This window comes from Semicossyphus pulcher, unplaced genomic scaffold (genome assembly GCF_022749685.1).
Source record: "Semicossyphus pulcher isolate SPU_LCO1_2020_fin unplaced genomic scaffold, fSemPul1.0.p SCAF_14, whole genome shotgun sequence".
Taxonomy (NCBI): domain Eukaryota; kingdom Metazoa; phylum Chordata; class Actinopteri; order Labriformes; family Labridae; genus Semicossyphus; species Semicossyphus pulcher.
Window position 1 is genome coordinate 13829654 of NW_027211648.1, and position 27173 is coordinate 13856826.

General features: G+C 40.5%; 4 protein-coding genes across 5 annotated transcripts; 1 reads left to right on the top strand and 3 right to left on the bottom strand.

Moving 5' to 3' along the window:
* Window positions 1-539: 539 nt before the first annotated feature.
* Window positions 540-3009, top strand: LOC138591133 (akirin-2-like). The gene is made up of 6 exons (XM_069661653.1): window positions 540-681; window positions 1031-1210; window positions 1381-1524; window positions 1648-1797; window positions 2129-2200; window positions 2348-3009. Exons 2-6 carry the CDS (start codon window positions 1033-1035, stop codon window positions 2356-2358), a joined length of 555 nt encoding a protein of 184 aa, XP_069517754.1. The 5' UTR covers window positions 540-681; window positions 1031-1032; the 3' UTR covers window positions 2359-3009.
* On the bottom strand, window positions 2721-8631 carry orc3 (origin recognition complex, subunit 3). 2 transcript variants are annotated; one of them, XM_069661652.1, is made up of 20 exons: window positions 8603-8631; window positions 8433-8484; window positions 8227-8324; window positions 7632-7770; window positions 7397-7501; window positions 7126-7289; window positions 6891-7030; window positions 6605-6764; window positions 6273-6386; window positions 6021-6154; window positions 5788-5851; window positions 5582-5698; window positions 5420-5499; window positions 4971-5104; window positions 4731-4822; window positions 4518-4615; window positions 4286-4427; window positions 4008-4124; window positions 3723-3802; window positions 2721-3535 (listed from the first exon to the last, which is right to left on the bottom strand). In XM_069661652.1, the coding sequence occupies exons 1-20, from the start codon at window positions 8624-8626 to the stop codon at window positions 3430-3432; spliced, it is 2160 nt and encodes a 719-aa protein (XP_069517753.1). In that variant the 5' UTR covers window positions 8627-8631; the 3' UTR covers window positions 2721-3429. The 2 variants fall into 2 exon arrangements, with proteins under 2 accessions (XP_069517753.1, XP_069517752.1); XM_069661651.1 differs by having other exon boundaries at window positions 4731-4825.
* Window positions 8632-9550: 919 nt separating this feature from the next.
* znf292a (zinc finger protein 292a) lies at window positions 9551-21918 on the bottom strand. Its single transcript, XM_069662010.1, has 8 exons — window positions 21769-21918; window positions 19396-19550; window positions 18105-18183; window positions 17694-17829; window positions 17340-17542; window positions 16999-17135; window positions 16210-16351; window positions 9551-16084 (listed from the first exon to the last, which is right to left on the bottom strand). Exons 1-8 carry the CDS (start codon window positions 21916-21918, stop codon window positions 9974-9976), a joined length of 7113 nt encoding a protein of 2370 aa, XP_069518111.1. The 3' UTR covers window positions 9551-9973.
* Window positions 21919-23301: 1383 nt separating this feature from the next.
* cga (glycoprotein hormones, alpha polypeptide) lies at window positions 23302-25482 on the bottom strand. Its single transcript, XM_069661417.1, has 4 exons — window positions 25456-25482; window positions 25252-25363; window positions 24858-25042; window positions 23302-23376 (listed from the first exon to the last, which is right to left on the bottom strand). The coding sequence occupies exons 1-4, from the start codon at window positions 25480-25482 to the stop codon at window positions 23302-23304; spliced, it is 399 nt and encodes a 132-aa protein (XP_069517518.1).
* Window positions 25483-27173: the final 1691 nt, after the last annotated feature.

A 27173-nucleotide genomic window follows, 5' to 3' on the forward strand; every position in this document is an offset into this window, starting at 1 on the left:
CCTAAGAGAGGAATTATCAAATTGTTTTACTGGAGCACTACAAGCACGAGGCCTTAAGGGGAAAAATCGCAACAGAAAAGCACTAATCTGATAAAAGCTTTTATGAAAAAAAAAAAGATACTGTGTCCAATAGAAATATGAATTCCTACTCTTTACTGCTTTAATGATCATGTGACTTTTTGCCTTTTAGAGATCTACTGCTTCGTAACGTGAAGTCAACTGTTAGGGTCTGTGGGGTCTTCTTGTCTGACACTGCCCTCTTGTGGCTATAAAGGAAACTCCATCCATTGTCTTATTTTTCACCATACCGATGGAGGGATTTGTAGTTCGTCGAACCGTATAGTTAGGCTTTAATGTAACCAAATTGAATTCAAAACGATATTTTCGGATGATGCATGCGAAAATTAGGACGGCACCAGCCATCATTTCTCATCTTTTGGTGTTTCACTACGTAACCCAGAATGCATTGCAGCGCATTTCACATGTGACGTCAGGAGCCTGAGAAGCCGATAGCCTCATATCAAAAACAAGCAGCTAAGTTGCGTTAGCTAGCTCCCCTGTCTAACAGCAGACGGTTGGCCCGCAGCCGGCTGATCGTCACTTCAACTTTTGGGAAGCAACTTTTGGAACAACACGAGTTGTTGATCGCAGTTGGGCGGAACAACTTTCCCTCTTCTCAAGGTAATGAACAGCTTTATTTAAATGTGCGCTTCACCTGAACCAACGGTTCTACCAACGGCAGCCAAAGCTAACGTTAGCTTTGTTTTCTTTTTGATTATTGGCTAGCAAGCACCGCTAACGTTAGCCCGCTAGCAAATATTTAAAGCCTCAGCTGCGCAGTATGCTTAGCATGTATGTCTCAGCGAAGTAAACTGTAATTAGCAGAAAAATTCACACTGTAATTAGTAAGTTGTGTTAAAGAATAGCCGTGGTCAGCAGCTGTCTCAAATAACTGATGTTATCGCTTCATTATTGTCTTGTTTCGGTATTTTGCACCCCCTCCTCCCCTTCTCCCCTTAACAAACTGAAGTCATGGCGTGTGGAGCCACCCTAAAGAGGACCATGGATTTCGATCCACTGATGAGTCCTACGTCCCCTAAAAGACGAAGATGTATCCCCGTGTCCCCCTCGTCCTCATCCTCATCCCCTAGGAAGTATCTTAGCATGGAGCCCTCGCCATTTGGGGAGTCATCTTCAACACTTAGTGCAGGTAATGATACTTATTTGGCCTGCTTGGTGATCAGCCAGGGGCTTGAGAGGCATTAGCAACATGTTGAGCTACTATTTAACGAACTAGGACACAAATGTGCCTGTCTAAGTAACGTGAGCTGTTATGTCTTCACTTATTGACTTCTTTTTGTCTTTCTTTTGTCCCACTAGAACAAATCCTCAACAGCATCAAGCAGGAGTACAAACGCATTCAAAAGAGGAAGCATCTAGATGGAGCCTACCAACAGTCAGAGTGCTGCTATTCTCCAGAGTCCCCATCCCAGTCGTCTACTATGAATGTTTCCAGCATGCCAGGTTGGTAGAGTAACACACTAACTATGGGAGAGACAACTCCAGAATCATTGTGATATGTAAGCAGGGGAAACCTGAAATCTCACGTACACCATGGTTCTTAATTTTTTTGTTTAAATTATTCAGGAACGTCCTCTGGAGGCGTTTCTCCTTCTAGAAAAGAACAGCCATTATTCACCCTCAGACAAGTTGGAATGATCTGTGAACGCCTGCTGAAAGAAAGGGAAGAGAAGGTGCGGGAGGAGTATGAGGAGACCATGACTTCAAAACTGGCAGGTTGGTACAACAGAGCACTTTTATTTGACTGCAACTTAGAACAACACAAATGAACTCACAGTCAGGAGTCAGAAGAGACTAGAATAATCAGTTAATCAATTAAATTGAGTTTCTTTCAGCACTAATATACTCAAACATGACTGTGTTGTGTGTGGTTATGGAAGTTTTTGCGCTGTGCAGCACAGGGTTTTTTTGTCTCTTCACAAAGCCTGATTTCAACATAGGAAAAGATTTATTCCTGACTTCAATAATGTTTGTTACAAGTGTCTGATCTTTCCCAAAGCTAAGTATTTTTTGAAGTTATTGTAATTCCCTGTCCTGTCATTTTCAGAGCAATACGACACCTTTGTGAAGTTCACACATGATCAGTTAATGCGACGATTTGGGGAGCAACCTGCAAGCTGTAAGTTATTTTATTACACCTTAAATCATTTCCACATTCCTGTTTCTCTGGAGCGCTGAATGCGAGAGGCTTGGATCTCTTTTTGAGCTCCGCCTTTGAAGTTTAAACTAACAAGTCTGTGTTTTATTTCATCTCCCTCTCCTCCAGATGTTTCCTGAGTGTGGCACAGAAATCTTTGCAAGCTGGCCTTCCCTCGCTGCAAGCTATCATGCGATATCTCAAGAAAGGAAAAATAAAAAGCTCATCATCGCAAGAGATTCAGTTTAGCCAGTTTAAATGAAACTTTTCTTACTGTGCCATATTTCTGTCTTTGGGCAAAGGTTTATATGAAGCTGTCGTCAGTTGTTACCACTCTGTTGTAAGCAACTAGGTGCTTCCTAATGTAAATGAATGGACCCTATCTCTACCAGTGGCCTATGTTCCTCCTGCTGTATGTGTATCTACAGTTATCTCACTTTTGTAATGGTTCCCAGCATTCCAGGCTTTGTCACTTGTTTTCTGTTTGTTACATGTAAATACGATAAAGCAACAGAGTTTTACATGAGGTTTGCTGGTCAATCTGAGAGGAGGTGGAAGAAACACAGATGAACAGAGGGAAAATGTTTGCAGTTTGTTCTCTGTTCATTGCTTTTTCAACATAAATTAACTTAATAAACTTAAATTCAGCATATAGTGGGCTAATTGGAATTTTTTTTTTTGTTCTCCCTACCAGTGTTTTATTTATTTTGACTTTTGTTTTGCTGGTATCACTTTGAAACCAATGTACTTATTGGACAAAACAATAAAAAATCTTTTAAGAGTTGACCTGTTTTGATAGTCCTCGTATGTTTTGTGGACTGATGTTTTTTTTTTAAATGCCTCAAATTAAGTCAGTTACACAAACACATCCAGTTCCTGAGCCGTTGAAAACACAGGTTATTCCCTTTAAGATACGACTTGGTCAATGATTGCCAAAAACTGTCCATGCCTTAAGTATAGCAAAGTAGCAGTTTAAACAGATTCATGTAACTGCAAATACTTTAAACTGCATATGCTTGTTCAAATGTCAACCTCTACCTCGTGATATAGGTCAAATATGTGTACTCTGTTTCAAGCTATAATTAGACACTACTCATTTTATTAGAGAGAATAATACATTGCAAAATATAAGTCCAAGTCAAATTTGATAAGAGCTTAAATGAAAGGGAGAAAGCAGCAACAGATAGTGTGTTTGGTTTCTCTCTGTCCGGTCAGCAGCCTCCCCAGGTGAGTCGAGCCACGTGGTCGGTTTTCTGCTTGGTTGACTTGATGAAGCCCAGAAACTCGAGCTCGGACACGGCTCGGATGAAACGAGCGCTAGAGAAGAAGCTAAGGAACAATATGTACAAATATCGTTCCCACTCTGGGAGTAATCATTTATATAAAATTTTCATTAAAGTTTGATTATTCTAAGAACAAACTTCATCACAACCTTATGTATAAAGTAGTGGAGGAGCATGATGGGGAAGAAACATGTTAATAAATTGAAGTTAAAAAAGGATACTGTTTGACTTCGTCCACTTTCCCAAAATTGTCAGAGTCTGGATTGTTGCCCTCGGCAGCAGACACCACAGTAGCATAGGCCTGAAACAAACATGTTTTCCTTCACGTCAGCATCAAGGCCAATATTTGATTTTCAGATCAATAACGTGACACATCGATCTTTGGGATCAATAAAACCTCCTCTAAAGAAAGATAAACAAACTTCTAACTATCAAAGTTTGTCGGGCAAAGTTTAAAGGTGCTTCATCATAAACAAACTATCAAACTGTTTAGTTTATAAACTCACTTCCAGCCAGTCGTAGAGGTTAATCAGCCTGCCACACTCCAGGTGGAGTTTGTATGCAATGCAGATATCAGGAGCCGCATTAGAGACGGATCCGTCTTCAGTCTTTAGGCTGTTGTTCTAAAGATAGAGGGACGATGTCTTTAGATTTTTCAATGTGCATTTCTAACACAACTTTCCAAAGATTAGAGCTGATTGCATTGCTTTAACATCGCTGTACATAAATATTTTTCTTTGCTTTCAGTTACTTGCATGAGAATATTTCTATTAGGGAGAAGTACCTGGAGATAATAGTAGGGACTGTTGAGAGCGGCCTGAATGGAGGTGCGAGGTGTCGCGTTGAGGTGGCGTCTCACAGTGGCAGAAGAACTGTAGTAGCAAACTTCATTCAGTGTCTGCGACTCTGGGGGGGACAGGTGACTCCTGAGGGGAGATAAACAGTATATATGTAATTTAACTGTTTCAAAGTGTTGCAGCACACTTTCAGTAGAGCACTTAGGTAACGTGTCTTACTTCACTAAGCTGTCGATGAACTCCAGAGCCTCATTTCGCAGAAGCTCAAACGGACTCAGTTTCTTGGATCTCCGAGTCTCGTTCATCTCCAGCAGCGTCTAGAACGCATTAGAATAAAAGCCAAACAGTTTATGAATCATAGAATTACAACACATCAGCGATCAGTGGAGAGACTCACAGAGACACTGTGAAGATAAAGCGTTTAATAAAAACCTTCTGCAGCTGGAACAGATCTGTTTTCTTTCCAAGATTCTTCACTGGAGAGGTGATGCTTTCCTCCACGCAGGGAGGAGCTTCAGCAGCTACTGCTGTGAACATCAAGACAAAAAAAAGATGATCAGAGTGTTGCATATGCATCACATTTTCACTGCCTCTTCCACCTGTGGTAATAATTACTTGAGACTATGCCATGAATCTATAAGCAGAGAATGTCACCTCATATTTACTACTCACCATCCGGCTGTTTGAATTTGGCGAGCAGGTCTTCCAGGTGCACACGAGCGTTCTTCATCTTTTTTGACTTGACAGGCTGCAGAATTTCTGCACACTTCTGCAGCAAAGTGATCAGCTCATCTTTCGCCAGCATCCTGGAGGAAAACCACAGGAGTTATACGTTTGAACGGTGCAGCATCACCCGAGTGAAAAACTGGTCTGTTAAGCCTGGTTTGTTTATTATTAAAACCCAGTTTGAAAATAAGGCACAACAATATTTTACGGTGTAGTAATAGATATTTTTGCCACCAGGAGGAGCAGTTTTCTTCCAAATATCCCTGAAGCTGTTGCCATCTAGTGGTAAGATTTGTTACTACATTACTATAAATGACACTTATTTCACTTATACAGTACATTTGACTGATTAGGTCACCGGTTTGTTGGTATTCAGGTTAATTATCCAGACTTACTTCAGAAGCTTCATGGCAGACTGGTAATCCTCGTTCTCCCAAACATTCTTCTCCAGACATATTAAGTGGAGCTCTCTGAGCTGTAGCACACAGATTCTTTAGTCACGTCAAGCATCAAGTTACTTCAGCACAAAAATAGGTGGTTTTAAAGTGACTTCTTGCCTGTTTTCCAAGGGGGTATCGAGGTAAACATGTGGTCAGAGTGTGGAGACACCTCAGGACGGGGTAATAGTTCTTGTGGTATTTGCGAAGGTCCTTTATCAGCTTCCTACACACCTCCTTCAAACAGAAACTAAAGCATTAGATTCTGTCCAGGTTTGTGCACTCATTTTTTACCTCAGGTGTATAAAGGAAAACAAAAGTCGTACCTTTAAATGAGAGTCATCTGTTGACAGATTCACCTGTTCCTGAGGTTCCTGCTTCTCTACATACCTGAGAAACACGCAGATTAGACCTGATTTAAAGGCTTAGTTTTACAGCTGCTGCCAAATTGAATGGTATCTTTATAGTTGTATGTTTTGTATGCTGTGTTTTGCCAATTTGGAAAAATAACATGATAATAATTGGAGAGTAAGTCATGCAAACCAGATTCTGTTTGTACCTCTTGAAGGACGGCAGCTGTCTGATCCTCTCCACGTCGCTGTGGCCGAGCTGCATCACATTAAGCACAGCCTCCTTCTTCTTACAGCACAGCACACTGAGAGGCTGAGAGTGAAAGTGCTCCAGCAGTGCCAGCTGCACCCAGACAAAGGCAGGAAGTGTGTGTTTACCACCATATCTGAATTAGATCTACAGACAAAGAGATAACCCGACCGACACATAATGGATAAAGCAGTTGGAAGCTACTCTGTACCTGGACGCCCTTGATGAAGTTCCTCACTGAGAAGTCGTGGTAGAGGAAGATGCTGATCAGCACCTGCATCACTTTACCGTTGAGCTTGAAGGGGAAGTGAGGAGTCAGGATCAACTGGAAACAAAGACAAGAGACAATTTCCATTGACTTCCTGGGATTTCATTTAAAGCCAACACAATAGCAGAGTAAAGACAACATTTTATACTTCAAGACAAATGTGATAACAGAAGATAATAACAGAAAGGCTTCAAACTCTGGAAGCTGATGCACAACTATCTGTTATCTTTCCTGAACTTCAGGTTAACTTCTGCAGTTTGTGAGAGTGGAACTACCTTATCTATGACTGTGGCCAGGTGTTGCGTACAGGACAGGGACTGGAAGAGTTCTATACACAGCAGGGAGGACACAGAGTGAGGCAGCATGTGTTGGATGGTGCTGGGCGATGTGGCGATACCAAAGATGAACATCAGCGGAAGACGTTGAATGTAGCGGCTGTGGAACAGAAGACAAGTTCATAGAGATACATTTTTTTTTTTTTTTACATTTGAGTTAAAAAACTGAATCAATACCATTAGAACATTATTTGTAAACAGGAGGATGCAGAGAGTTTCCAGTTACCTGCAGATAAGTATGAAGTCCTGAAGAACTCTTGGGTTAAAAGCCTCCAAATCTTTAAAAATAATAACAACTGGAGGCTGATGTGGTTCATCTTTAGCAGGGGAACTACGCTTCTTTCCAGGAGTGCCAGAGCTGGAGGTCTGATATTCAGGGGGACAAATAGTTGCTTTAAAAAGGTGAAATGACCCTTTGTATGCACCTAATTTTAAACACTCGCTATGCATTAGGATCCCACCTTTCTTTTTGCATTGTACCAGTCGCAGAGCGTACCCAGCGAGCAGTGCACACTCTTGTGAAGCTGGGTACCGGTCTGCTCTGCCTCGTCCTCTTCCTCATCATCCACAGACACTACAGTATCCATCAACCTCTCCAGGACCCTCTTCATCAAATGCTTCAAAGCTGAAATTATAAAGTAGATCACATAAAGACAGACTGTAATAAGTGCCACCACCATTATAACTCTAATATACAAATTTCCATGTCTTCATAATAAAAGAGTCTCTTACCTCCACAATCTTTGGCCTGCACAGAGGCCACATGGGGGCTGACAGACTGCTGGAGCAGGTCAGACAGACTCTGGAAGGTCATATCGTGGTCAGGGACATTGACACCTATGGAGGAAGTTTAAAACTATGTTAAATTAGGCTGCAAGGAACCCTCAAAGGCACATCACAAGACTGAAGAAAATAAAGAGATTGGAGATGATATGTTTCGATGATACTCTATTTTGGCTGAACATACCAAGCACAAGGGCCGCTGTGGGAATCTCGCTGGCCCTCATCTGAGCCGCCCAGTCACCGTGTTGGCGAGTGGAAGAGCTCTTCCTCGTGAAGTCCAGCAAGCTGTCCAATATCTTTCTATTGAGTTCATCCTGTAAGAGCTAAGAACGGGCAAAACATATGTGTTAAACTTGATTTTCATCCAAATCCATGAATTGTTTTTCACACTGGGTTTGGAGCTAGCATTTTAAGGCTACAACAGTCTCCTGCGTAAGTATGTAAAAAAGTGATAATTTCCTCCTTGCATGTGAGGGTTTGGTTAAAAATGCACTGTTGAAGTGTTGGGTTGTTATCTTTTGTTTTTGTCCCCACATGTGTTTATTTGTGACATTGCAACACACTGCTTTGGTTTTGTAATATACAGTACTGTTAAAACACCCCTGACAGACCTTAAAAGAACGTCATATATGTCCAGTTAAATACATATAATTTACTAAATAACAACTATACCAGATCAAGAGACTTCAGCGTCAAACAAAGATATTTACTGAACAGATTTAAACTCTTTGACAAACTTTTTAGGTTCTGTTGGACGGTCAACATGTATTTGTTCTTACCTCTGTATCGGCTTTAATTTTGTCCCATAAATCTTGACAGAGTTTGTATCTTGTTTCACTGTTTTCAGCACCGTCACAGCCTTCAATGAAATAATCCTCTGTGGCGCAATGGCATCAAGACATGAGTAAGTTAGGACACAATAGTTATTTGACAGCTTAGCTTCGCTCAGTGAAGACAGTCTCCTGTAAATATTAACATAACTCACCCAAACCTAGAGTCTTTTTCTTCTTAGCGCTTGGCTTGAATACAAAGCAGCCCTGTAATAACAACGGCCAACAGTTATCTATAAACATAAACAAAGAAACAGCACCTTGATGGGTCCATGTTGTGTAGGTTTATGAAGTAAAATGTGCAATATAACGTTTGTTATATTACCTTAGACACAGATGAAGTAGACATCTCTGTATTAGATACACGTAAAGGCAGATATTATTTGATAATTTAGTTGGTGGACTGCGCTGCCGTCTATTAAAAGGCAAAATATTTGTTTGAAATGTTGCTGGTGCTATTCCTTACGAAGTGGCTGCTACTTCCCGCCATAGTGACGTTTACGGAAGAGGTTGTGTTCAGCTTACAGCAACGGGGGGTTTGTTGTTCATAGCTTGTTCAAGTTTTAAGTTAACTTCCAAGATAAAACTAATTGAAGTTCATGACCACATGAAAAATGCCAAATGCAATAGGATTGTTTTTCTTTTAAATCACTTTCAATTAATTCAACAATTTCTTCCTCTAGTTTACAGTGGATTTTTAAACATTGCTGATCTTGAACATCCCCGACCCGTTTAAAGCATCCCCGGTTTCCCTGTTGTGGCCTCCTTGCGGCTTCAAGAATGTTTCTCTTTGCACTGCTCAACATTCATAGACAGATAAAAGATTTGTACTATGTCCCTCACTAATATTAGTAATACAGATTTTTATAAAAAAAATATTGAATATTAGAATTATAAGGAGGTTTAGAAGTGAATTAAAGTTTGAGCTTTTAACCACTATGTAAACACTTTGTTATTCATTATTCTATAAATCTCATACAAACATGGACCTGACAATAGCTTTATTTAGAGTATTTACAGTCAAAAAATAAATTCATAACATAGATAAGGACGTCAATTTAAGTGCTCTGATGTTTTGTAAGTAATTAAGCAATGTAATAATGACTAATTGACCAGTTAATGTATATTTTCCCTAAAAAAACGTAATCTGTTGCCGTTTAGCTGTGACTGTATCATGTTAAGAGGAAAGTGCATAAACTCTACTCTGAACCCTAAAACTTGTAAACAAGAGAGATAAGCCACAAAAACAATCTGAAGTCAATTCTTTACAAAAAGAACCAGTAACAGTTTATTGAACACTTTGTGGAAGACATGTAAATATTACAGATAGGTCTACTAGTGTTGAAAAAGGATAAAATAAATACAAACAGAACTTGAAATCCCATAGGGATATATAAAAACATTGTTTTTCTTTAAAAGTCTCCATTTAGCAAAAGAAAAAAAAAACATCTTCAGTACTAAGCATAAATACAAACATGTTTCTAAAATCTATGCCCTATAGGTTACCTGGTTATTATAACTAACATACATACTTAAAATCATCCAAGACATTTTTTCATAAAGTACAAAATAGGCCTTTTCATTGTTAACTGTGACCGTTGCTGTTATCAGTTGGAAATCTGATGCATTAAGAAACCATTCTGCAGCATAACTTCTCAAATCCTGAGTGAGATTGAGTTGAAAACAAAATATCGGGCTATGATCCGCTATAAAGCCACTTTTTTATTATGACTATGGGCCTCATGTATTGTAGCTGCTTTAGCAACAGATCAGCACCGTCTGATAATGTTTTATCCATGACAATCTTGACATTGCTCACTGATTTAAGATTAAGGGGGTTTCTGAAGTCTACAAGATTTTCATAGCCTCTAAATTCATGAGCTATTTTACTTTTCATTGCAGATCTCTGTTTGTGAGTCTGTTGTCTTTTGGACGGCAGTTCAGCACTAGATTTGTCATTTAATTTGCGTTTGGAAGAGTGGGTTGACTCTGAGGTTTCCAAGAACTTAAGGAAAGAGTCCTCAAGTCCTAAAGGCTTGAAAGCCCCTTGAATAACCCTGTCGTCACGTTGTTCTTGGGCTGTAGGAGTACCAGGATTTGAGTTCTCTCTTGAACTGTTAACAGTCGTACGATTCCTAAGAGTCTGGATCCTCTCCGGACAAGCTGGTGTAGGACGTGCCGGTTTCCTGGGACGGCCTCTTTTAGTTCCTCCTTCTGTCCCGGTGGAAGCTTGAGATTCTGCACTATCATCTTCTTGGCCTACTCTTTCCACCAGCTCATCTGATTTCTGGTCACTGGATTTTTCTGTCTCGTCTGCTTCCGTCTCCTCAGAAGATGAGCTTGACGCACCCTCTGATTTGCTTGTTTCTTTGAATCTGGCACGCGAGTATTTTTTGCAGAAAATGAACTGGCTCCTCTGGTCTTCAATGTATCTTTCTGTGAGGCCATGTGTGGTGTAATGCTTGAATATACTTCTTTCAGCCCGCTCCACTGCATCACAGCCTATTATCATGCATGGGTACTGCAGGGCAGATTTCTTGATGCACATGGCTGATGCCTCCTCGTGGGATTTTAGCGTAGGCTTTCCAAAACTGGTCCAGTGTTCAATGGACTTCCCATCTTTCTTTTTAGTGTTTTTCTTCTTCACTTTGAATTTGTTTTCCATATTCTCTTTCCCGTTGTTAACTCCTGGGAAGAGTCCTGCTGATTTAGTCCTTCTTCCGTCACTTGCTTTAGGATCATAGACGTATTCGTGTTTTTTTATCAGGTGCCGAAGGAGGTTGGATTTGGTAGTGTAGACACGGTCACATCCATTATACTCGCACCTGAAAGTTGGATCAACTGAGCCGCTCTCAGAGATAGCGATCTCCTTGTGGAAATTCTTTATGTGCTCGATGTACTTTTCCACAGAGTCGAAGGGGAGCGCACACTCCGGTCGGTCACAGTTGAAAGTCCCTATGGTCATGCTGGCCATCATGGAGGTGGCTTTGTCACGGCTGAACTTGTGAAGTAAGAGGTAATGCTGAACTAACCTTGTGATTCCCATGAACACCCTCGAACAGTCTTTTACCTGACACCTGACTTCATCATCTTTGCTTATGCTCTGATGGCTCTCCTGTCCATTTTCAACACTTGTCTTTTCAGTTTCTGCTTCGGGTTTGCTGGCAGGAAGAGATGCCTGATGCATGGCCCTGTAATGGAGAATCAAATTCTGCTGGATGGTGAATGCGGCAGTGCATCCTTCGTGTACACAGCGATATGGTCTATATGGACTGAAGGCGTCAGTGTCGCACATTTTGAGGCTCAGCCTCTTCTGATGTTTCTCTTTCCTCCTGGATTCATCCTTGGTTGGTGTGTTTTTAGAGCTGCTGGGTTTCTCTGGGGAAGATGAAGCAGATGCAGAGGCAGGGCTGGACTTTGGCTCTTTTGCTTCAGATTGCCCTTGCTGGTCCTTTGCTTTGCTAACCGGGCTGAGTTTCTCTTGTGAACCACATTTCTTTTTTCCGTTTGGACTCTTGTTTACAACAGTACCTCTGGGTCTTTCAGGGGATTTTTCGGGAACCAACAGTGCCACCTCAGTAGGCAACCTATCTGTCAGAAAGCTTTGAGGTGAAGGTAGTCTTGTAACAGTCGATACGTCCGGTGTGAAGCCCTGTTTAACTGTACCTCCTGGTGAAGTTATTTGAGTAACTTCTAGATTGTTCTCATTATCTGTTTGAGGTGCAATTGCAATGTCAAGTGGTTCTTGTTTTATAGCGGTTAATACTGGTACTGCAGATTGTGCTGTGTGACTGGTGTTTGCATCACTGGCTGGACGGCTAGTTTGCACGTTATCCTTGTTAAGTCTAAAAGCACGCCTGTTTCGAGCACTGATCTTTAGCTTTTGCATTTCTGCCTTTGACAATCGATGGACTTTTTCATAGTGAATTCTCAAACCTGTCGTTCTCGTGAATGTTTTGGGGCAAATCTGACATGGATAAGGAGACAGTTTGGATGGGGTTCTTTTAAGTTCTTCTATCATCTCATTGGTGTAATCGTGCATTCTACACAGGTGTTTGAATAACGCCTCCTTTGTCATGAATGAGTACTCACACTCATCCTGGTCACATTTAAAAGGCTTGGGCACCTTTTCAGAGGGCTTGTCATCACTTTTACTCAGTATTTTACTTTTTTCATTGTTACGGGCTGTATCACAATGACTGACATTTTGCTCTAATGACATAGCGTTCCTCATCTTCTCTTGTGCAGCCTCAATCAAGTCCAGCCTTTGAAAGGCATGTGACATTTCCATCAAGTGATCCTCTTGATGAGGTACAGTGAGAGCTGGATTAGCCAACTCAACTCTCTTCTCTTGCTGGTTTTGAGGGGAACCTGATAATGTGTTTGAATAATCCATTATATTTGTGTATTGGGGCTCCTGTTTCAATGCCATGGGTGAAGACAAAGTGGTCAAGCTACAAGATTCCTGTGAGAAATCCCCGTTTGGCATGTTGAATATTGCTCCGTTAGTGTCAGGGACGTGGGGGTCATTGAGAAAATCAAGGAAAGATGTTGGCAGATCAGCTGTTAAGTCGATTTCATCTACAGGCCGGCACTGTGAGCGTTTAGATAAGTGACCTCCGAGAGACTTGGTGCTAGTGAACTCTCTGAAGCATCTCCTGCAGATGACTTTGCCATCCTTAATGATGGCTGGCCATTTGGTTCGCTTGCTCAACCTGCTGCGTTTTCCCTTCTGCACATCAGGGTCACATGCCTTTTCCTCTGAGGTGTTGGCCTCACAGTCGGCATTAGGACATTCCTCATCAAAAGAGAGATCTGTGTGACACACACTTTGTGGGCTGAGCATGCCATCCACAGAGTTGTCCATTTGTTCATAACCAGGCGTGGACATATTCTCTGTTTTAATGATTTCATTTGTAGCTTTAAATGCTAATTGGGGCTCCGGGCTGAGACATTTCATGGGAATATCAACTGAAGAGCCTTGGGTAGGACAAGAGTTTTCACTTGGAGCATATGGAGTGTGGTAACTTCCTTCAGGGAGGCTATCAATTGTTGAGATACTGTTTCCATTATCCAACTGGTTTGTCAAATTTGTACTGTTTTTTCTGTCTCCACTGCCCTCTGGATGCATTATTCCATACTGATGCCCTCCGTTATGCATCTGCCCTCCATTGTCGAGCATCAGAGAACTAGACACATACTGGGACATCAAACTTGAGTCTGAAGGAGTATGTGACATGGCAAGACCAGGCATAGCTGCCATTGAATGATCTCTATCAGGTGGGAGAGCCGCTGTGGTTTGATAAGGGTCTGTCTGCCAATGAGGGTAGCTCCGAGAGGGGTACTCATTCATGTTAAAGGACTCGGGATAGCAATTATTCATGGGAGGTGAAGACCAAGTCTGGGACATGTCAGACTGCATCATTCCGCTGGGATTATTTTGGTTTCCCCATGACGGGTACAGTGTGGGGTTCACCATTGGAGTGATGGGCACAGGCTCCATTGATCCAGGATAACACTGGGCAGGTGAGGCTGAACATCCTGTTGGGTAATCCATTTGCTGCATCCCAGGTTTGTTGCATAGTATTCCTGGCTGATTTGGCGGCCTGTTCCCCAAGTTCGGACACTGATTAGGTGAAGCTGGCCCACTTGGTGCCTTTTTTGCTGTAATCCTGGCCACTTTGTTGTATTTCTTTGCCAATTTCCAGTCCTCAAATATTTCAGGGTGTTGCTTTTTGACATGCCTGGAGAGACTTTTGTTTGTACTGTATGCCCTTGTACAGTCACTATATGGGCAGCAATGCAGGTTCTCCTCATTGCCAGCAGTTGCAGCAGGTGTGCTTGAAGGATATCCTTGCAGCGAGGAAGGAATTTCTGTCTTTATTTGACTTGGGGAAATTATTTGTGAAACTGCCTTTGGAAATTCATTGCCTTGAATATTATTAAGCTCCTCTCCCTGTTGACTTGCCACAGGATCTGTTGCAATGGGTACAGGATATACTGTAGGGACCTGACTTTGTCCTGCCACACTGTGTGGCACATGGGGAGGCTCTGGTGTTGGTTCCACATCAGCTGGTGCTGGTGTAGGGTTTGTTAAAGGAGTGTAGCATTTCTCTGGTTCTTGGATTTCAGGATCTCCCGCAGAATTAAGCATGCTTTCTATCGAGTGTTTCACTCTAACAGTAGCTGCTTCCTTAGCAACCTCTGGTGATGTGCATGGTGACGGGTTTGATGCTTCCTCCATATTTGCGTCTATGTTTATAATTTCAAGGCTGACAGCTGCAGAGCTTGTGTTTTCTTCACTCGGGATACTCTGGAGTGGTGGATCTACTTTTGGAGTGACAGGAGGGTTTTGATTTGTGATGGGCAAACTGTTTACGGAACCATTTGTATTATGGCTCTGTTGGTGCGACAAAAATTGAGACTGTGAGTAGAATATTTTACCACAGTTATCTGTTTGGCAGGTGTATGTAAGGTAATGCTGTGCCTCGTGATCGTACAAAAGGTAGGCCTCGCTGAAAACTTGGCCACAGTTGGGGAACATGCACTGGGCCTTAAATTCAGGATGTGTTTTTCTATGCATGAGAAGCTCAGAGTTGGAGTTAAAGTTGGCCTTGCAATCCAACTGTATGCAGATGTAAGGTTTGCTACCACAGTGCATCTGCAAATGATCATTAAGATGTCTGACATTGACAAACTGCCGTCTGCAATACTGGCAAACCACTTTCTGTTTTTGTATCTCTAAAAACCTCATGGCTTCATCATCATCCTTGTGAGATCTGACGTGAGCCATGAGGTTACGGAAAAACTTGAAAGCCTTGGAACAATTTTTGACAGGACAGAAACAGTCTTGACTAATGTTTGTGTCAGATGTACTTTGTTCTATCTTAACAGGAGATGCCAATTGTTCACCAATTTGAGATTCAACTTTGACTGGACTCATACTCATTTTGGCGGCAACTTTGAAATTCTTTGTTGGACTTTTAGGGGACTGAGGTGGTTTGGTTACCTTCCTAGCAGCTTTCATTGCAGCTAGTCTCTCTTTGCAAGATTGCTTTACATGTGATGCTACATGTGGCTCTAAAACCTCCCTACTTTCAAAACTGTCAGCACAAATTGGACAAAGATACACTCCATCCTTGAAATGCTTCTGTGCGTGGCGAACAATTCTGTGACCCAAAAATTCCTTGTCACACAAAACACAATACTGCATGTAAGCTCGCCAATTTCTGAACCGAGCAGACACAAAACCCTGCTCCCGAAGTTTTTTAGCCTCTCTGTTTTTTTCTCTTTCATCTGTGATTTCGTTGAGTTCATTTGTAGTGGTTAACAGAAAATCCTCCAAGTCTCTGTATTCAGGGAGTTTGCCAAGCGCACTTTCCACCTCCTGTTCATCCGTGTCGTTGAGTGTGTCAATAGATGACACAATAGCTGCCTCCTCACCCATTAGTGCCAAGCAGTTGCGTTTCAGTGTTTTCCAGTCCCAGAACTCTGGATCAAAAGGCCACTGTGTCTTCAAGGCCAGCAGTAACTCGCAGCGTAAAGAATTGGGCACTGGTAGACTCCCGTCCTCCTCTGGCTTTTGGTCGGGTTCGTTGTACAGTGACTCTACAGCATAATATGAGTCAATGGTAGGCTGGAGGAGGAACTCTGTCAGCTGGCATGCACGCTTCACCTCGAGATCTGTTGGCAAGAGGCAGGAAATAGTCTTGCAGATAGTAGACTTGCTATCCTTATGGTCACTGGTGGTCATTTTCAGAGCCTGAATGCACATTTCCACACACACTGGAAGCCCCACCTCTCCAACCTACAGAAATAAAAAAAAAAGTAAGATACATGCCGAGGATTTGACTTTAAAGCAGTATCCAATAAGTCAGTGTGAATGGTAATGGTTTTGCTATAAGCCACAAAGCAGTAGACTTTTTTTCTTACCTCATTTTGGATTACTTTGATTAGAAACAGAATATGACAGACGCTTCTACAGAGAAGAGCCATCTCTTTGCTGTGTCCAAGAAATGCATCAGCTGAGGACTCTAAACGCATTAGTAGCTTACTCCAAAACAGTGTGAGTTCCCTGGAAAACATAGAAAACAACTGTCAAAAACAATGTACGATTATTTTTTCCATTAGTTTTTGTTAAAAAAAAAGAAAAAACAATGCAAATGTCGTTCTATCTCTTGTTTTGTCCAAACAACTGTTCAATTTACTATGATAAAAAACGAGGAAAAGCATCTCATTTTCGCACCTAAGAAGTTGGAAACATCAAATGTTTGGTCATTTTGCTTGAAAAACTTTATAAATCACTGATAAATAATCCAACAGTTGTTGTTTAAAGTTCTGTTGATAGACTAATTGATGAACTATAACTGTAATTGTTGCAGCTCTATTTAAAATGAAAAAGTAGATGACAGATAGCAAATCTTAAAAGTTTAAACTAGACTGCTGCTATTACAGGGCTGTCATGGTTCATTTATATACTAATAATTTATACTCTTTTATAGCTGATTTATCGTCCCTGATGTACTGAGCTAATAAGAAACAAGGACCTTAAAAAAACCACACACAGCACCTTCAGTAAAGCTCAACAGTGAGGGTACCTTTGTGCGTGTACAGAGATTGCTTCAGGTTGCATAATGCATTTATTCATGGCCTACAGTATTCCTGGGGGTAATTTGGAAAGTGGTCTTAAAGTATTTGTCTGAAACAAACTGTTACACTTACCAGGCACAATAAACATCTCCTTGTAGAAGCTGTCGCTTGAGAAAGGCGGAACATAAACAGAGTGCTCCTTTCTCATCTCCCTCTGACTCCAAGTTGCAGATCATTTCAAGGGCATCTTTACAGTCTATTGACGCAATCTATCAGGCAGAGAGACAGGTAACAGGTCAGTTTACATCAGATTCAAGTCTGGAGACATTGCTGGGTTTTGGTACACTTAAAAGACATTTGTAAACTCTAAAATTAATTTCTTCTTTTAAAAATCAGCAGAATACTTGCTCAAATGCAAAATGTAATTGATTTTGTGTGTGCAAGAAACTGTATTGCTGTGTGTCATTTCTTACCTCTTCCATTAGCTGCTCCTGACTTTTTGTCATGCAGATGCAAAGCAAGTAAGTTTGTTTAAAGTTTCCTTTTCCTTCATAACCCGGATACTCGGAGCACATCTTTGCAAGGACAGCAGCTTTATCAACTCTGTCCACTTTGATGAGGTGCTTTATTCTCATGTTCAGGAGTGTGGGGCCTTCAAACTCCAAATACTCGTGAACTAAGAACGAATAGAAAAAGAGGAGAGACAAATGTAAAAAACGGCAGAGAAAAATGGGAATTGATACCATCATATTAGACACTGAATAATTATAATTTAATGTAATTACAACTGTAGAGGTTAGCAGGGCGCAAACCAAGTGAGAACTCACCTTGCTCAGTTTCAGGGGTCTGATTGGAGAGGATGCTGCTTAGTGTCGCGTTGGACCAGACACCGTCCTGCTGCGCCAGAACTGAGAGCTGGCAAAGCTGGGTGCTCCCGCTTTCTTGCAAAAGGCTGTGTGCCAACTGCAACAGAGATAAATAAACATGTAGTAACTAAATAACTGAAACTAAAGGGAGTTAGACTCATGGCTTACACAGAGAATCTAAAATAATTGTTATAACAGTGTTACTGTAGTGACTTTGTTTCACCATTCAACAGTTAACATTTCTTCAAAAGTGAGCGCATTTGTTTTTATAACTTTTTACTGATGAGCTAAACACAGTATAATTACTATACAACTTTTTATTGCTTATCCCTGCAAAGATAAGCCTGTCCTAACAGCCCTGGGGATACTGACCTTCATGGAGGACTGAAACTCCTCCCATAAGGCACCAGGGACATGCTGGGGCAGTAAGAGCAGCAGCTCCGCACAGCTCCTGTGGATAAGGACACGGTCGGTCATTTGTTAAAGCCACATTTAGGTCAAGGATGCATAAATACTTCAGGAATTAAGGGTAACCATATTAATATAACGGTTCACACTTCAGAAACATGGATGTTTTTCAGATGTTAGCGAATAAAAACAGCCAGATCAGTAATTGTGATCAATAATTAACTTTAATATTTGCCTCTGTTTCTCTTCATTTTGTGTATGCACTGCACGTCTGTGTGCAAAGTATACTCTGTGGCTCATCCCAAATATGTCAAAGCTCCCCAAGAGGTAGCCTACATTTCTATTCTGCACTTCAGCCTCAAGGACTCTGCCTCCATAACTACTTCAAGAGCACATTGTGGGACTTGCTGAGTATTTTCTCTTCACTGTTTGCAGGACTATTTTAAAGGTTTTCATATCTAAAATTCCTTTGGGTCTGGGTTGTGTTTATTGTCAAATATTGTGAATCTTTGGTGGAATGCTATTTAAAGATATCACTGTCGGCTTAAAGCAAAACTACACTCAAACCAACAGAGTAAATTTATGATGTTATCTGGACATCCAGATGATTCCCTCCAGCATCACGCGTAAAACATTTTGAAGGTCTAATAAAAAATAGTTGAAAGCAATTGTTTCCCTATATGTAATAAGTCATTACAATTCACCTTTTGAATTCTACTTCTCTCCCCACCTTATCTTTACTGCACTCTAACTGCAAACACAGGCTTGCCCCGCCTCTTTCTGTTGTTTTTCTCCTGGTATGTCTCTACTACGTTAACTTTCTTTACTCCATTTGTTTTATAATGTCGCCCAAAAACACAACTCGCTTTTAGATTTCTTTGACCTAGAACTCCTTTTCCACAACAGCAGGTGAGCGGTGGTTCCAACGATGAGGCCTACCAGGTGCACTAACAAACTTTTAGAAACAATATAAGTAGGAGAGGTCGCCCCACAGTCAGGTCTCTCTCTGTATATCTGTTTCTCTACAAAACATGCAATTGAGACCCTTCTTTCTAAAGCAGAATAAACAGGTAAGTTAGGGGTAGAGCGAGGGGAGGTTCACCACTACTGAATCAATTGCAGACGCATTGGTGCTCTCAGAAGGAGAAAAAGAGGTAAAATGGGTCACCAAATATACTTTGGCGGCCCTTATTAAACCTTGGCAGTCTGCCAAGAAATGTCTGTGTGTGGGAAAGAGTGCAGAGTGTCTACTTACAGTGCTAACTTTTCAAGTAGGAGTGGCACGTTTTCACATTCGGAGGAGAGACAGGAAGCTGCCTTAGCAAAGCTGAGGATGGCCACGGTGTAGACCTCCAGCAAAGGCAGTGGATCCTCATCAGTTTTCCAACGGCCAGCATGTTCAACAAGGACCTGCAAATCAGAGAAATACTACAATTAGAAAAAAACATGTTTCTTTAAAATTCATAAAGGTTAAATGTTACAGTAAAACTTGTTAGAGCAAACACAACGTTCATAAAGCACTACTTTCTTTCTTTAGAGTTGAAACAAGTAGTCAATGAATTTAAAGCAAAAGTACAGAACATTTCTTTCTTTCTCTAATGGGATGATTTTCTGTTTTTCTTTATTTCATTTTTTATTTAATTCCTTTGTGTTTTAGAAAAACTCCCTGTATAATGTTAACAGTTGGAAGAATAAGAAACTGTGGTAGACATTACTCACTATTTTCTGAAATTTATAGACTCAAAATATGTAATAAGATTAACATGTAATAAAACTAAAAAAGTTGGTTTCAGCCCTATTTTAGTTATTTGGTAATTATTTTGGGGCAGCATTAGCTTAGTACGTCCTGACTTGGCTTTAGTAACTCCTCACCTCACCTCCTGGGCACTGCCAAGGTGCCCTTTTAGCGAGGCATTGAACCACTAACTGGAGCTCTGACTGTGAGACTCTGTAGTTCCTGTGTATTGCAGGCGTGTGTGTGTGTGTGTGTTTCAGGCGTATGTGTAAAATATTAAAACATTAGCAAAAATGCCCCCAAAGACAGATTAAGAGTAATTCTTCAAAAAAATCAAATTTTGTCTTGTTTAAGATAACTCATACATAAGCTCAGTGTACCAAAGCGGATGTATAGTTACATGTAAGGTAAATGGTGCTTACTGCAGCCCCCTTTACTAATAAAAGAAATGGTGATTAAAGACAAAATGTAGGCTTTAAAATCATGGTAGCTGGTGGCATTAAAAAGAAAAATGTTTAATGAGAAAAGAATATTTCCTTCTTCTGCACTAGGACTGAAAACAAAGATGTGAGAGCAATTCAGGATGAAAATAGCGAATATTTTAGCAGATTGAAAAGGCCACGTTTAACTTTTATATGAAAAAAACATCTCTAAATCACTCATACAAACTACAGAGGATGGAAAAATATTAGATCAATAGTTTTCATGTTATTACTAGTTGCATAATTCAATCGAGATGAAAAGACCCAAGACAACAAAGCACCAATGTGTGGCTCTGCAAAAAAAAAAAGAAAAAAAAAAAAAGCTCACTCAGCTCAAGTAACGCCTAACCTTCAACTCTGAAAAGTCCATCCATTTCTTCCACACAATACTCATGCAGATCCATTTTATCCTTCAGATGTTCTCCTGTTAGACAAATCCCCATCCAGACTAAAAAGCACACAATCCGAGGCTCGCCCCCTTTTTGTCGAAAAATAACTTTTAACTTGAAAGAATTTCTCACATCCGGGACAAAATCAAACTAATAATCTCTCTTTAATTTGGCGCGATGACAGTTTCCCTTGTATTTTCCGTGCGATATTCGTTAAAGAAAGACCTCGCTTGATATTTACGTGGTCAGGGCAGATTAATGAGCAGGATCTGTAATGGAGTCAGTGACCACTGCCACACTTTCCCTTTTTAAATCACAGCTGCAAATCGGCTGCTGAAACACTGACATCAGTTTCACATCTTTTGCTCATGCCGACTTTCAGACTACAATGAGCATATCCGCTGGTGTATTTAGCTGGATTAATTAGTGCACAAGGCCTGGGCTAGCACCTTGGAAAAATCATTGATCTTTCCGTGCGATAAAAGAGCTCCACAAAAGTAACCCCCTTTTTGCACAGGGCTGAAACCTACACACTCACGAAGATGCGGCGTTATAACCGTGTAATTACATTTTCCACGTGGAATATAATCATCTAATTAAGTGCATATCAATGCAATCGCCCTGTAAAACCTCGCTAACCTAGCTATCCATTTTTTGCACAGCATGACCACTGCACAGGACAGGGGGACCCTGCATACCAGCTAGCAGCATTCATCTGCTATTAGCTCTCTGGCCTGGAAAATACGAGTAATACGTGCACAGCGCGCGCACACTGCTGTGACTTCTCGCCGCATGGATAGTCAGACTTTGCAAATAAGTTCACACCACAATCAAACATCACAAAGAGAATAGCTAAAAACAACACTAGAGTTTTTTTCCCCATCTTGAAATGCCAGGCTGCTAGCTGGGCAGCTAGCTCCCTAGCTACATTGTTGTAGCAAACGTAGACGCGCATCCTCGGCCAGGAAGCCAGAGGGGCTGCAGGCTGCTGCCCGGGATGAGCAGCAGGAGAGCGGGCTAACCTGGCAAAACTCCTGGCAGAAATGCAGGGAGGCTTCCAGCGGAGACTGCGAACTCTCTTTCAAAGCTGTGGTCAGACCCTGGAAGCGCTCGCGGAGCTCCTCGATAGCTTTCCGTGTGTCATATTCCTTCTCTGTCTCCCCCTCCGCCATCTTCACAACAATCACGACCGCGTACGCACAGATGTTACGCTGCCAGACTCGCACACGCACGCGCACGCAGAGGGGGAAGGGAGAGCACAAAGTGGCCCCCAATACACACAGACACACACCCCTGATGTCAACAAAGCATCCATGACCCTACAGTGACATAAAATCGCACTCGACACGCAAATGGATGTGAGGATTGGAGTCCTGGATTTCCCTGAACACACCATGCTGTAGGTTATACCATCCATGCAAACCGAGCCCACTGCAGGCCCGCTACGACCTCCTGGCTGTGAGCGCCAGTAGAATAAACAGGCGGTTGTAATGTAACAAGTTGTAATGAACCTCTAGTACAAACAAGGCAAGATATTCTGGTCTTTCTTGTTCTTCCAGAGGGATCAGAGCACACCAGGGTCAGCTCCAACAACATCCCTGATAAAAAGGGACTTCTACAGGGGTCACTAAACTGAAAGACTCTTAGGTCTGATTAATATGTAACTTAGCATGTTGATCTATATGTGACATAAAAGTGTGATGATTATGTTTGTAAATAAGAATAATGTTATAGTGTGGTCATTACTATGGTGTATACACTTCATTGCCTATATGTTGAATTGTTGAACTTTTATAATGATGATTGATGATTTAATTCTAGTAGGATTATCGTATTGTGAATTAATAATCAGTCCAGCGCAAAACAGGCTTACAAGATACCATTATTTTTTGCAAAACTTTTATATTACCCTCAAAATGTGTCTAAATCCATATTCACAACTAAACACATGGGGTTTCTTCACATTTATTGACATTAAGAGATACACAAACTAGAATTTAGTAAGAATTTAATTTAAAAATAATTGAAATTCTTCAGCTTTTCTGGGATTTTAAATCACTCAATCTTCATCAGAACAAGTTTCAGATGGAGTTTGCTAAGTTGGAGTTGTGAGGTTCACATGACCAGAATTGTTCCTTTCCCCCCAGTACTTTTGCAACTCCTTCTTAATGACAGTTTCAATTATGTTTGGTATTTTTTTATATTTATTTAGATAAGAGAGATACGTTTGAAATTGTCACGGGCCTGTAATAAACCTCAAAGTGAATCTTCAATTTGTAACCTTCCCCTGCATTTGAGTGCAAGACGCATTCATGAAAATGCAACATCTGGGTGCACATTTTAATTGCGTTCAATCTACATTTCATCATACATGTAACAATGCAAACAAAGTAAGCTAATAATTACACACCACAGACACAGGATTGCTACAAATATATTATCTGCCAACACAAGAGCACACATTTTAAAAGAGAAGAGAGCTTGTGCATATTATTAAAAGAAGCATCATTTGTTGCCAAGCTGAGCGCTGCAGCGTGAACTCCAGTCCCCATCTGTCATATCTTATGAAAATAGCAGGTGCTGCAGTGGCACTCCGTGTGGTTTCTCACCCTTATTCCGGCCACCTCGGTCTGAAAGAGGAACAGAGGAGGAAGGAGAAACCACAGTGGATGTTAACAAAGTCACATCAGTCTTCACATTATGTGAATAAAAGGTCCATTTGAACAGTGAAATGACGCATTAAAAGAAACTGGGAACTGAATTTAAACCAAACATGGGTAATACATAACAGTAAGATACTTGCCCCAGCACCACAATGTAATAATACTCTGTTAGTAAAATTACTGCATTTAAAGGTCTAACAAATTAAAAGCACATAAGTATTATCAACTCATAACGTATGCAAGGATAGGATCACAGGTTTCCAAGTCTGTCTTATAACAATAGTTGAAGAGTAGCAATAGTTTGCTTGTTGTAATAATAATTTCTTCTGATCATTGTGGACATTCAAAGCTCTCTGCCTAATGCTATTACAATGCAACAAAATGGGGACAAAAGCCACTGTCCTAGTTTTGAAGAGAATGTATTGAAAAGTTCAGCTGCTATTTGAGGTTTCAGAAAGCTGATTTAACCAAATCGAAAGCAAATCTTCCAAAGTCTTTTTTGGTACTTTAAACCTTCTTTATGGTTCCCCAGAGTTTCACATCTAAGCTGGAAGAAAAGGAATTGTAACAAGAAGAAGATATTTTGTACAAAAAGGTACCAACTATACCTTTCTACGTTTCACTTCTTATATTAATGTATCCATATTAATCCCATATTTTGAGCACATTTTGCACCAAAATAGTGGACCCCAAATCATTACCTAAATTGCAAAGCATGTTTGAGCAGAAATTCTACTTAACTCATCGCTATCCAAGTGGAAACAGTTCTTATTAAGGGATTACAAGGCAAAAAAGTGGAGAAACCACTGCATTACTAGAAATAAATCGTACAGTATTATTGTTTTTTTAATACATAAAATCACAGTATTCAAAGTAACCAAAGCTGTTGGATTAATGGGGTGGAGAATATATTATAATTTTATCGCGGTAGAGTAGAAGTAAAGTAGCTTAAAATTGAGTTATTTCAGTAAACTGCCTCAAAGTTAGACCTAGGTTTGGTTCTACAACTGCTTGTCTAACATTTCTAAATCAACTAATCGAAACATAAAGTAACACCAAAAAATATAGAACAATGAAATAGAATTTAAACTTACACTGTAACATCTTTAATGTTGACTATTTGCGACTGGAATATTGGGAAATATTTGGTCATCATAAAGCCATATGTTCCCTATCAAACCAACTAATTCCTTCCAGACTCTTTTTTTTATCTTTCATCTATTTATTATGCAAAGCTTTTTTTGTGCTATTTTATCCTTTAAATTATACTAACAGACAGTAAACACTGTAAAAGAGAGGGGGTGACATGCATACAGGATGCAAAGCCAAATTTAAACCTGGTTGTAAGGACACCCCCTCCAAGACCCACTTCAATCTTACTCTAACCTCCACAGTTTCTGTAAATAGGCACAGTATTTAAGACACGTTTGCCAGTCTTTAATCTGTACCTCATAGCTGTGCTTTGCCACGCAGCACGTTGCCTCTGAGGTGATGTTCTTGGGGATGGTCATCGTCTTCATGGCCTTGAGAGGTGTCGGGTATGCTCTGGAGAAGCAGCAGCCCATGCACTGATAGACGGGACGATCCCTAGAGAAAACGCTGTTCTTCCTCAGCGTGCACTCCTCACAGCCCACTGCGGAGTGATGTTACAAGTTACAAAAGAGAAATCGATCATGCACAGCTTTCAATACATTGGAGGTAACATTTGAGATATGAGATTAAACGAAAAGTGTACTATGTTTTTGATCAAAAGAGGCAGATGATGCTAATTTACTGAAGATCGTATTTAAAATCCTGCCTTTCTAGTTAGTTGGAAAATACTTGTATTAGAAGAAATCTTACTGTTTGATAGGTCAATGTTGGGGTAAGAATCAGCTACGTAAAGAAGGAAAGACATCAGAAGAAGAGAGACTCCGGCTGATCTCACTGACCCCATTGTGGTTGCAGCAGTAACCTGATAAAACAAAGGGACAAGGAAAGAACAGTCAATCAAAAATGTGTCGAATCAAAGCATGCAGTAAGAGACAGACAGAGACAGAGTATCACCATGTTCAGAGAATATGCCCCTCTCATTGTGCCTCGGTGCAGGATACTTTTTTATTGAGGACTTCTGTTTCCCTCCAGGTGGATTTATAGCTCGTGTCCTGCCGGCGGACTGTGACCACTTCCTGGATTAAGTGAAACCTACCAACCTTGCAACCTTTCTCTTAATCCCTTTAAAGCACAATGATAAGAACAATCAGTGGAAACATACTTCCATCAGCCTTCCATCCTGACTATGGATGCTGCTGTAATCCCTGGATTTCTGTTACCTGGTAACTGGAGGTTGTTATTATTGGTCATGTCACAGCAAAGGGGGGTCATTTTGTCATGGGACAGAGACAGACTGTTTGTAGGCGGTGAGTGGCCCAAAGGTGTTTCTGAATTATGAAAAGGGATGAACTTTTGAAACAGTTCTTTTAGTTTCCTAAATATTAGCCTCACAAAGTTTCTATTTTTGTAATTTTCATCAACACTTACATGAGTAGAATTTAGACATTTTCCCTTGAGAATATTTTAAAACAACTAGGACAACCAAAATAATCAAATTACTTGATCTCTAAGGCTTGATCTTCCAGTGCACTCAGTGGATGCTTCTTGGGCAAATTAGGGAAATAAATTATTTTAACTTTCCTGAAAGAAAAATAAATCTGACATCAGTTTTGAGCTAAAACAATTATCTGATTAGTTTTATTAGTTTGTGTTTTGACAGCAGTTCACATAGGAGAAACAAAAACAAACATTCTGTGGTTCTGTGGATTTTTTGTCACGTTCTCCGATATTTCATATCAAATAAAACATCATCAGTTGATCAAAAAGAACTGAATTCTAATCAAATTGAAGTTAATCATCATTTGCAGTCAGTTAATACATACAATTACAGTCAATCAATAGGGATAATCTGAGCAGGTTGTTATCAAAGTGGGTATTGTCTCACTATACATTATCCCGCTTATTATTATACTCGAAATATTGATTTGGAAATGATTTTATTAATTTTGAAAGGATTATATTTCTGTTTAAAAAAAGTCTGTTACACTCACAGTTAGAGCTGCATCCATAGCAAAGGTTAACTCTGTAGCCTTGTTAATATGAGCTAAGCTAGCTGTTACTACTCACATCAAATGGAAACATTTCCTGATTGAGGTCTTCTGTCTCGTCACTGTCTGTTGACATTTTCTTTTCCATTCACCGTCTCTAAACACCGCAGTATCCCGTACTGTGTTCTGTTTAATGTTTACTTCATGTGCCGTCTGACGTGTCTTTTGACTTTATTGCTTTCTCTCCGTTTTTTCCATCTCTTATCTTTTTTTCTCTCTGTAAACAGACCAACATCAAATTTACCGGACTTCTTTCGGCGGATTGATATGATTCCAGTTTGTCCTCCAGATTGTGTGATTAGAGCCGAATCCCTAGCGACAGTGTGTTCTTTATAGCAACGGTCTGTTATCGAGAAATAGCAGACCTCTGAATGCAGAATCAAGTATTTAACACAGCTGGTAAATAAATATTGATAACCTGAATTAGACCTGAATTTAGACCATTGTTTCTCAACTGGTCTCGCCTCAGGAACCACCACCTCCTTAGTGACAAATAGCGACCCAATTTTCGGATTTTTTCAACCCCTTAAATTTATTTAAAGAAAGATGTTGCAGTTTGGACCTGAGTCCAAACGTAACACCACAGTATGTCAACTTCACAAAACACAACAGTATAATGGTGGC